This window comes from Vanessa tameamea, chromosome 18 (assembly GCF_037043105.1).
Source record: "Vanessa tameamea isolate UH-Manoa-2023 chromosome 18, ilVanTame1 primary haplotype, whole genome shotgun sequence".
Taxonomy (NCBI): domain Eukaryota; kingdom Metazoa; phylum Arthropoda; class Insecta; order Lepidoptera; family Nymphalidae; genus Vanessa; species Vanessa tameamea.
The window spans coordinates 11,230,759-11,242,385 of record NC_087326.1 but is presented as its reverse complement, the minus strand read 5'-3'; the positions used below and the strand labels follow the sequence as shown (position 1 = coordinate 11,242,385).

Sequence of the window (11,627 nt, the reverse complement as noted above, 5' to 3'; positions counted from 1 at the left end):
TGCCTAATTCCGACAAAATGGGTAAGTTCCTCCGTAAGTATTGAACTCCGAAAACGGCTTTAATCTACTTCGGAGCGGCGTCTATTTCGGTCGTTGTCCATCCATCGGGAACTTGTGATACGCAGCTATTCCGGGCGGGGCAGGTTTTCGGGGAATGTCAACAAACGAACGGCCACTCATTCAATGAACTCTATGCATGCGACGCCGGTGGCGGACCGGTCTGCCTCACGCTCTCGGCTATCTATTCATAAAAATATGCTCCCAGAGCCTCAATGGGCTGTCCGTGTGCCTTTTTTCTAGGTCCTTTATACAGCGTCGTACTAACGCTCCGTAAAATTTTAATCCCAATTGTTTAATTCGTAGTAAAAACTATTATACCTTCCTTCAATTTCATTCATGAATTTGTATATTCTATTTACATGACAGTTATTTGCAATTTCATAATATTGCAATAAATATTTAATCTTACAACATTTAATATAAATATCACTTTATTTATTTTCCATGATTTACTTGTACTTTTATAAAAAGTAAAATTTAAAATTGTATTAACAAGTACGCTAGCTTATCGACGTAGATCTGTTGATAAATTATATGCGAAAACAACCTCACGTTAATCCTATATACATATCAGGTGCGTACTCTATTGCACAAGTTTACGAAAACCGATTTGTATTGTCGTGTGGGTGGCCACTGTCTTTACGTATGCGGCTGACGTATTCGATTTGCCCAATCTCTCATTAAAATATTTGCACAACTTACTTTATCGATAGAAACTTGTTTAGCCGATGTAGTTCAATTAACAAAAAGTTAGGCATCTTTCGGTGTTTATACAAAAGCAGGTCAAGATTAAAATAATTATCGAATACTGTGTACGTTCTAACGAACACAAGTGATCCGTTCTTTAAGCGCGTAAGCAGTTTCACCTGACAATAACCGAACATTCCGTCCGAGAAGATTCGATAAATTGTAGAATTCAATGCATCTTTGTCCATTCATGGAGGAGTACATGGCAATAGTGTAGGTGGTGAATTTAAGGCGGGCGAGACGAATGAAAAACATTTTTTAAGGATTTAGTTTCGTATAATTTTCTTTTAACAAATGATCAATAGAAAACTGTATAATTAACAATGTAGCATCTTAACAGATCTTTCAAAATTATTAGCGATGTAGGTAATATTTTACATATACTTTGGAATGTTCATATAAACGATCTCATATGAATCGATACAACAGGACTCTCACAACACTCATTCGATGAAGTTTCTCGCTTTGGGAACTGAGAAGCTGGCGACATCACATTATACGTCAAACACATGAAATAGCCATAGGAATGGTAGAGAATGGTCTAAAGTAAAACAAATCCAAGTTATCAGTCCCCAAACGCATGAGAGGACGCAGTCCATAAACAATTTGCTATTTTTTTGTGTCACCCTACAGTGTGAGCCGCCTGGAGCGATTAACAATATTAACACAGCTTTAAGAATACATGACGACAGAGAGAAAGACCGTAAAACATTGCTTTATTAGATAGCGAGAGGTTAACGATGAACTTCGTGTAAGAACTAGGAAAGGAGCGGCCAGCCGACACTGCAAGAGTGATTTTATACACCATCCAATGTTTTACGATTTTTACAATAAACGAGATTCACAGTGAGATTACAATAGGGAATACGATAGGCGAGGCCGTGCTTAACAAGGTTTAATTGCAGCCGTTAATGATTATTATTAGGCGAAATGGATGTGGCCAATCATCGAGTTTTAACTAAATAAAGCAGTCAATAAATAAATGTTCATAAATATCTAATAAATACCTACACGGGCTATATTTACAAGAAGCCTTCTCATTAAGGGCACATCTCAGCCTTTAAACGAATATAATACAGCGCTATCCCAGTGGGATATCAGGTATAAATTAAAAAATAAAGTAAAGCTGCCGGCTTAACACTCGTATTACAAAATAATACTGACACCAGTAAAATACTCTATCCGCGCGATGGAATGTGCGGGCTGCGCGCCCGGGGCTACGGTGATAGGAACTGCACTACTCGCTACTGCCTCAAAAGCATCCAAATTCATCACATTCTATCTTTATAGAACTATAAATACAATTAACATTGATTCACAACTATCTAGACAGTACGCCCTGCGGCTGGGCCGAGCCATGAGGCCTGCACATGCTCCCGACCCACAATATACACATAGTCCTCTTATTACAATGTTTGCATTGCAATGGGCCGACCGCTTGCAATGCAAGGCACGATAACCAGGGGCATACAGTGAGCCCACTTACTAAACATTTGCTACATTACAAAACAATAACATGCAGTGGAACCAGAGGCACCCACCCGCAGGAAACACTTGTCCGTATGATGCAAATATGCCAGACTACATTTATCAGTTTTTCAATTACAAATCCAATAAGAATTTTAAATACAACAAACAGACAATGAGATAAGTTATTTACATCAAAGAGACAAGTCTCCTGCCTCCTGCAATATAGTGCCAACAATACACAACATAACAGCTCTACTTGAAGCGAGTAGCCTTAGGTACATGGTCGTCACTGATCTCACAAGTCCAATACACTGAATATGAACAAAATAGTACAGATTACATTTCACAAACACTGAGGAAAGGACTGAAATTTGACAAACGCAACACTTCAGAATGGCTCGGATCCGGTATATACAAAAGAAATTACTTCAAAATAAATTATGAGCTTCGTAAAATAATTATCACATAAATTTTATATCTCCCGGTCTCTCCACATAACTTAACACATAATCTAACTATATGTACACAAGATACAGTATGAACAGGTCGCTCTGGCAGAGTCCGAGGAACAAGCACGGCACTAGCGCGGAGGAGGCGCGGGCGCGGGCGCCGCACACAGCTGCACGCGGCCCCGCGGCGCCGCCACCGCCACCAGCTGCACCAGCCCGCGCTCCGGCGACAGCGGCGCCTTGCCTCGCCGGTGCAGGCGCACCCACGCGCCGAAGCAGACTAGAATAGCGAGGAACACCGCCACCGTCGCGCCGCCCGCTATCGACGCCGTCTCCATCATGAGCTGCCGGCTCGTCAGCATGTACGAGTCGTCCAGGTCCTTGAACTCGCACCGCGGGCCTACGTATCCACTCTGACACTCACAGTTGTAGATGGGGCTGTCCGAGATGACGACGGTGAAGCACTTTCCGCCGTTGAGACAGTAGTATTCCGAGTAATCAGGCTCGCACTTAAAGATGGGGAAGGTGACATTCAGGCGCGGCTGCGGCTGCGGCTGCGGCGGCGGGCGCTGCGGGCGCGCCGGCCTCGCCGGCCGCTTGGAGATGGAGCTGGAGCAGGCGCCCGCCAGCGCCCAGGCCGCCGATACCACCGCCCACCACACTACCAACGACTGCATTGTCCGCTGGCTCCGGACGCTCGCCGCTCGCGGTGAGTGCACGATTTTGACATTGGACGGTGACTTATACGAAATCCGAGAGGCGATGACATGACCGCTTTCGAATTTCGAACTCGAACCCTTCGCTCGCATCCGCGTCGGCGGTCCGCCCAGACATGTTTCCTGTGTCAACTTTTTTTACGTCGACGATCACTCGCTCATGACGGAGGCGCGGTTTCTACGAGCGCCCGAGATATCGCATCGATCCCTCCGCGGGCATGTCGAAAGTGAAACACTAAACTACGTTGTACACTTTGTTCGTGGTTTACAATTATTCACGGAGCACATACACACAATGTCCCGTTCGAAATGTTATACACAAAATGGTGCTGAGCGAAACGGAATATAGCACTGTACTCGACGAGTTGTCTATGCGCGACTGACGGAAGGCGTCTACTGCATCCGCCATCTGCCGACGAGAATGAATGCGGTGAACTCGCCGCTGGGCGCTAGTGTGTGCCTGTCTGTATAGAGAAGTATAGTTGTGTGCGATAAAAGCAAACATGTGTGAGTACACTTTTTTCTTTTGTATGGGACAAAAGAGATTATAAAATCCCATTGGTGTAGGCTTATACAGGCAATATGTTAGTTAATTTCTTGTTCCTACGAACTTGAACCTTACTGCTTTGAAGATCATAACTTCAATTTTAAGTTTCATTTTTTTTTTTCAAAACCTTATTTAAAGTGAGATTTTAGTATGATTGTTTTATCTTTAGCCTTACTAGAGAGTTTACCGAAATTATCTACTTAGTTTAAATATATAATAATGATACATATCGTATATACAGCAATGTTCTTATATATAAAAATGCTTTGTTATATCACGTAGCTATGTTAATATTAATATTATAAACCGGCCTTCAAAGGATTAATTTCTTACATGGTACAAAACATAATAACTTTTTTAATAATAAACATTAAAATATCTTTAAAAAAATGTAGCTTAATGTTTTTTGATAACACTATTTTTTATAATTAATCTTATGTACTAGTAGCAACAAAAATTTACATTCCATTACATATTGTTAGATGAATAAAATAAAATTTATGGTAATAATATTCAAGTTCAATTGACAAAATTATAAATAAAAAACCAAGTTTAGTTACATAAATAAGTTCAGTACAGTCCCATTTTAACAAAACAGCTAATTTATTGATAGCTTTGTTACAGAAACTATCTCATGAAAGATAAAAATACTATTATGATTTATGATCATCGCTATTTTTTATATGAATTCTACGAACCAATCGCCTGTATGAAACGAAACAGCAGGAACGTTGCTGCTGTGTTCAAGCTTAAATTGGTAGTATCTATATGTTTAAATTGTCAAGGTATATAATATGGTATGATTTAAACTTAATAATTTAAAAAAAAATTGTAAATTTTTATAGCTGAATAAAACGTTATGCTTATTCCTTTTTTTCGGATCAGGTGAGCTTATTTTTCTTTTGTGATATTTTTATTGATCCTCCATCAATCAGTCCTTTTATTTATAAAATCAAAAATAAATATCTGGAAAACAACTATATGATGATTCAGTAAAACAATCAACAATTTTCATAATACCAAATAAGAAAATATATAAATTATAAAATATTTTAATTTCATGAATTGATTTCTTAAGTTAAAATAATAAAGACAGGAATGCTAGAAGACGTAAAACACGATTGTTTTAGTGCAATCACTACTCTCTAGAATGATACTTCTTTTAAGAGTTCTGGTATTATAGAAAGATTTCGTAGATCAAAAATCATACTTTATTTAATTTGTATTAAATAAAATTAAATAAATTTACAAATCGATACAACTCGCATTAAAAACTTTAAAATGAAGCTTAATTTTCTCTCACCTTTGCTTCAAAATAATAAATCGTGAAATAGCGGTGGTGTCAGTTGTCAAATGTCACTGTCATATTTTTTCAATTCAGAAATTTAGTTCTGTCAACCAATTTGTTGTCAATACTCAAGCTTTGAGAAATTGTTTTGCCAACAGAATTAGGTTTATAATTTATATGTTTAATTTCTAATAAAAAAGAAACTGTAAAAATAAATGTAATCTTTCTCGCTTTCAATTCGTAGTGTCTGTTAACTATGTCAGAGTCATCTAAATCAAAGTCTGCATCAAATATCAACCCATCACCTACATTACAGTGCAAGGATCTTCATGAGTATTTAAAAAGTCGGTCACCACAGTTCTTAGAGACATTATACAACTATCCGACTATATGTTTGGCTGTTTACCGGTAAGCTTAACAAAACATTAATTTAAATATATATAGTTAAACATAAAGGTTATGTACTAAAATATACCTTTTTTTTATAAATTCTTACAACATAACTCTTGTACAGTATCAGGCATAACTTTTAAATATCTCATAAATATTTGTTAATGTTAATACATTTTCTCTTAAAGTTGGTTCTTATAAATTCTTTGTTATTCCAATTATAATATCTTTATTTTTAACGCACATTTTCAGTAGGTTTCTCTACATTAAATCATTTCTTTTAGTGAGTTGCCGGAGTTAGCAAGGCACTTTGTGATCCGGCTGCTGTTTGTGGAGCAGCCCGTCCCACAGGCTGTGGTAGCATCGTGGGTAACACAAACACATGCTAAGTATGTATTTTTTACAATATAAAAAAGATTGCAATCCAACCTATAAATAAAATAACATAAAAATAAATGTTGCTCCAAAAATCAACCATGGAATTTCCCTTAACCTCACACAAATATAAGGCTTTTTACAGTTTGATAACAAAAATAAAAAAGTGCTATGAATATATTAAACCAACATTTATAACTTTTAAATATTTGAACTAAAGCCTAAAAATAAAGTTTAAACCACAGATGTGTTTTTAAAAAGTTATCAGATTTTCCTAATACAAAAATATGATATACAGAAACAGTTCATTAGATTATGACATCATTATGCTCAAACTCTTGCACAATAAAAGCATTTACCTAAATTTCATCATGATAGCTGCTGTAATCAACTTGACAAATGAAAGCCTTGTAAAGAAAAATCCTTAAGAGATGAGAATAGTTTCAATATTAGCTCATAACTTTTAAAAATTTAAGTGACTAATTTAGTTTTTATAAATGACTAATTTTTCAACTACTTATATAATAACTAGAACAAAACAACTGCAGTCTTGAGTAATTAAGCTGCAAATAGATATTGGAATGGTTTAAAGTTTAGTTAGTATGCTATGGAAATAGTGCTGCTAAATGCTTGCATTCAATATTTCCAGAGAACAAAGTAAAGCATGTGAGGCACTGTCAGAGCTGTCAGTATGGCAGGAAGCGCCGATACCTGGTGGGCTTCCTGGATGGATGCTCGCTCAATCATTCAAGAAAAACCTTAAAGTTGCTCTACTTGGAGGGTAGGTTCAGCTTTAAATAATGAATATAAGTGATGTTTACATTGTTAATTGTCGACTGTTCATATTTTCACAAATTTAAATGTAGATTGCTTTTGTTTTGTTTTTAAATATATCTATTATATAAAGTAATATCATATATGCGAATTTGTTGTGTATAAAAAATGAATTTAATTTTTTATTAACATTATTGCAGCGGACGGCCATGGAGCATGTCATCGTCGCTGGAGCCGGACGGCAAGGCGCGCGACGTGGCGTTCCTGGACGCGTACGCGCTGGAGCGCTGGGAGTGCGTGCTGCACTACATGGTGGGGTCGGCGCAGACCGAGGGCATCAGCGCCGACGCCGTGCGCATCCTGCTGCACGCCGGCCTCATGACCAGGTCGCTGACCTAACAGCTGATCAAAAAATGTAAACTTCAACAAATCATTGAAAATTATGGTTAAAATTTTGATTTACAGAGATGCAGAAGATGGCACAGCTGTGATAACAAGAGCAGGGTTCCAATTTCTACTGCTCAGCACCGCTAAACAGGTATAGATTTTTCGCTTTTTGACTTTTAATACGACTCTAAGGTCTTGAATGGCTTGGGCGAATCCGATGCGTAGATTTTAACTAAAAAGCGCAGGTGTAAGGTAAAATATTTAGAGATAAGAATGTTAGGAGTGGGACACTGAGGGATTACAACAATATGACACTATTCTTAATAGCTGTGGAGCTTACATTTTAATCTTTACACTTGTGTAAGCATTTTGCAAGCATTGATTGTAAATTATCGTTTTACATGGAAACATTTGAAATTAGCTGTTAAAATAAGCACCAAGAATTGTTAAACATTTAAAATAGCGAAATCCTTGAGGCACACTTGGTGTAATTTTACTTTAGTATACCATAAAACTTATAAAATTATATATATACATATATATATATATATATATTCTTATTGTGAATAATACAAATATTGATATTTATAAAAAAAAAAAAATTAATAATTTGGACGGTTAGTCTAATTTGTTATTAACAGCGTCTTTGTTGTTGTTTAAAGTGTTACGATGAGAATAAAGCCAACTTCTCGATAAGCAGTTTGCCGTTACACTGTCGCCACACGGAAGGTCTTAAGCGCCGTGCGAGTCGTGGCGCTTACGCGTTTCACACTAACAGTTATGTTATTCGCTCGAGTTTTGTTTAAATCGTTAGTTTGTATTATTTAGTTTTAATTTAACTATTATTAAATGTCACTTATGGTTTCCTGATGTGGTCTATACTCAGTAAAACATAAAAAGAACACTTAAATTAGAAATAAATGGGACATAAACTGTGTATTGCACGTCAGACAATTACAGAATCATATATATGTTTTTGTTCCATTTGACCGAAACGATACTCAGCATAGAGTGGTCATTGAGATGAATGAGTGAATTGTTCGCAGGTGTGGCTGTTCCTGCAGCACTACCTGCACACCGCGGAGAAGCGCAGCCTGAGCGCGGCCGAGTGCCTCGCCTTCCTCTACCAGCTCAGCTTCAGCACGCTCGGAAAGGTGCTATACAATGCCTACGTCACTAAAACAAGTACTACTATGGAACACAACATTGTTGCATATTTGTTTTAAGTCTTTGAAAGGTGCATACAAATAATCATTCGAATTCTATTGAATTCAAAACGTGAATAGAAAAAATAATATCTTTGACAAAAACTACTAAATATATTTTATTATACTTTAGTAATGATATACACAAAATATTAACATTACATACAGTATTCATCTGATTGGTTAAACGGACTGTTCATCGTTTTTTGTTCATGACGTGGACGAGTAATGTGTACCCCGGTTTTCATGGGTACGCCACCCCGAGGTCCCGGGTTCAAATCCCGGCCGAGTCGATGTAGGAAAAAGTTCATTAGTTTTCTATGTTGTCTTGGGTCTGGGTGTTTGTGGTACCGTCGTTACTTCTGATTTTCCATAACACAAGTGCTTTAGCTACCAATATTTATTATTTATTATTTTAAAAATTGGTGGTAGTTTACTAATATAACATATTATGTTCCAAATTAAACTATTTAAGGTGTTTGATGATAAATAATCTTTAAAAACCCGTTGAATTTCTTCCACCGGTTCTTAAATCAGAATATTCTTTTCCGAACTGGTGGTAGTTTTTTATTTCACTATCAATAAGCAAGTGTAAAGCTTCTATATTTTGTAAAAGATTTTAATTTGAAAATGTTTCGTCAGGATTACAGCACAGAAGGAATGAGTAACAACATGTTGGTGTTCCTGCAGCATCTCAGGGAATTCGGTCTCGTCTACCAGAGAAAGGTGAGAACCATTTAATTATTAACATAGGTTTACATCGGATAAAATCGTGCACCAACACATCTTAGAGCAGTTTGATTAAGTGACATTCATAACGACACTCACCGGTTGAGTTGTGGTGGCTCTATTCTACCAGAAGTGCATTATAATACATATTCCATTGCATTATAATGCTACTATAGCACATAGAAGGGTACACGCACATAATAAGCTGGTTACCCTTCCAGCGCAAGGCGGGCCGCTTCTACCCCACGCGGCTCGCCTTGAACATCACGTGCGTGAAGGACGGCATCGCGCCGCTGGAGGCCGCCGCCAGCACCGGGTACATCCTCGTGGAGACCAACTACCGCGTGTACGCCTACACGCAGACCACGCTGCAGGTCGCCCTGCTGGGGCTGTTCACCGAGCTCATCTACAGGTACGGCGCCCGCTGCGGTGCGTGCTGGGTCACTGCAGCCGTATTAATTAATTAATAATAATTATTAAATGACGACTTTTGATCACAGATAAGATTAAAAATTTTTCATCGCCGACGAACGCCCCGGCAGGTTCCCGGACGTGGTGGTGGGCGTGCTGACGCGCGAGTCGGTGCGCGCGGCGCTGCGCGGCGGCATCTCGGCGCAGCAGATCATCCGCTACCTCGAGCAGCACTCGCACCCGCAGGTGGATTTAAAGCTCTCACCCGTTTCAAATGTAGATTCTACCGAGAAGAACCGGCAAGAGACTGAGCAGTTACTCTTTTCCAACAGTCCCTTACATAGATGATCAAATACAATAATTGATTTTTTTTTAATTTTATTTTAAAATTATTACTTGTCGTGTATGGAAGTCAACGAATAATAACCCCCCATTTTTTTCATCTACATAATCCTTTATTGAGTAATAAGCCCTATTAATCCAAGTTTTTTAACATCTTATTAAAATGTATTAATGAGCAAATTATTTAAGAAATTTTGTTATATATCTTGCCCAAGAAAAGATGAATTTACTTTGAGGAAACGGAGGCCGGGTTTAACAAGTTTTTCTTTAATTCTTGGAACAATATTCATATTAAATATTTAGTGGTAGAATAAGTAACAATTGACTGCCTATATTTAAGTCCTATCAAATCTCTAGCTAAGCAAACGTCTGCCAAAGTGGGCCAACAATCGCCACCCAGTCAATGGAATATAACGCGTTGTATACAAAACTTTGCTAGCGCCGTTAAATAATATGCACGTGATTACAGATGTTAAGATCCGAGACGGCCGGGATCAGAACGTCGTCAGTGTTGCCGCCCACCGTCGTGGATCAGATCCAGCTGTGGGAGAGCGAACGGAACAGGTTCACCTATACCGAGGGTATCGTCTACAACCAGTTCCTGTCTCAGGTATGCTGTGTTAAAACGACTACTTTTACATATTCTTTAAATATATATTTAATACACGTTTACGTGAACGATTGGGTAGATATTTTTTAATACCTCTGTCCACTCGTACAAGATGCCATGATAAACTGTCATTTTTTGTTACAAACTAATAATAATTTGCAATTGTTATATTTCCCGTGTGGAGACATGTAGATGAGTCGGTGGGGTAATATTAAACTTACCTCTTAAAACCGCGGGGTTTTGACCTCGTAAGAAACGAAACGCGTGCGCAGGCGGAGTTCGGCGTGCTGCGCGAGTACGCGTCGCGCTGCGGGTTCCTCACGTGGCACAGCGAGCGCGCGCGCACGCTGGTGCTGACGCGCGCCGCGCACGACGACGTCAAGCGCTTCTGGAAGCGGTACTCCAAGTCGTCCTGAGCCCCGCGCGCCGCGACCCGCGCCCCGCGACCCGCGCCACCATTCAATCAAAATGGAATTTCAAAGTTAATTTTCTCCGAAGCGACTGTATTTTAGGAATAATGAAGACTGTTAATTATACATACCTGTAAATAAATAGTGTTTTTGCAATATCTGGTATTTTCTTTCTATGCGACTATCGAGTCGCAGGGAAAACTACTCGACTTTCGAAAGTTAAAATTTGAAACGTAAGTTTTATATTCCACTTATGATTTTTGGAAATTTTACTTTTAAATCGAATCGAAGGAGAAAGGTAATGTAGGTCACTTCTTATGAATTTTACCCGTTCGAAATCGGGACAGAAAGCTAGCATAAGATATACTAACGTATTACGAATAACGATCTACACATTGTAAATAATTATAATATTAATACGAATAAATCTAAATCTAATACAATATATTACTAAAAGTTATTATAACTAAAAATAAATCTATATATCTTATTCAATTTCATATTATTTTATGTTGATTTAAAAAAAAAACCAATGCCTAATTTTCACGTCACTGTTCTAAATTTGGGACACGAAAAAAAAAAAAACCAGAAATACAATTTTATATTAACTCTGAATCCCTAACTACCGTTAACTATATGCCATATATGATTTGTGACTTCACCTAACCTTGAGCACCAGAAAGTTTTACTGACTTGAACTTTATTTCTAACTTGAAA

General features: G+C 38.0%; 2 protein-coding genes across 2 annotated transcripts; one reads left to right on the top strand and one right to left on the bottom strand.

Moving 5' to 3' along the window:
* Positions 1-2,250: 2,250 nt before the first annotated feature.
* Positions 2,251-3,878, bottom strand: LOC113397186 (pro-epidermal growth factor-like). The gene has a single exon (XM_026635417.2). The coding sequence runs from the start codon at positions 3,533-3,535 to the stop codon at positions 2,858-2,860; it is 678 nt and encodes a 225-aa protein (XP_026491202.1). The 5' UTR covers positions 3,536-3,878; the 3' UTR covers positions 2,251-2,857.
* A 1,502-nt stretch (positions 3,879-5,380) lies between these two features.
* Mrn (marionette) lies at positions 5,381-10,947 on the top strand. The gene is made up of 11 exons (XM_026635406.2): positions 5,381-5,685; positions 5,952-6,056; positions 6,692-6,823; positions 7,017-7,202; positions 7,282-7,354; positions 8,250-8,357; positions 9,051-9,134; positions 9,359-9,549; positions 9,680-9,794; positions 10,360-10,500; positions 10,773-10,947. The coding sequence occupies exons 1-11, from the start codon at positions 5,534-5,536 to the stop codon at positions 10,914-10,916; spliced, it is 1,431 nt and encodes a 476-aa protein (XP_026491191.1). The 5' UTR covers positions 5,381-5,533; the 3' UTR covers positions 10,917-10,947.
* Positions 10,948-11,627: the final 680 nt, after the last annotated feature.

What these genes read in the sequence shown, in the direction of transcription:
- LOC113397186 (XM_026635417.2), bottom strand. Translation starts at nt 3,535, where the DNA reads ATGCGAGCGAAGGGTTCGAGTTCGAAATTCGAAAGCGGTCATGTCATC.
- Mrn (XM_026635406.2), top strand. Translation starts at nt 5,534, where the DNA reads ATGTCAGAGTCATCTAAATCAAAGTCTGCATCAAATATCAACCCATCA. An exon ending in TTCACCGAGCTCATCTACAG is followed by an intron (nt 9,550 to 9,679) that starts GTACGGCGCCCG and finishes ACGCCCCGGCAG; the next exon opens with GTTCCCGGACGTGGTGGTGG. An exon ending in AGCAGCACTCGCACCCGCAG is followed by an intron (nt 9,795 to 10,359) that starts GTGGATTTAAAG and finishes ACGTGATTACAG; the next exon opens with ATGTTAAGATCCGAGACGGC.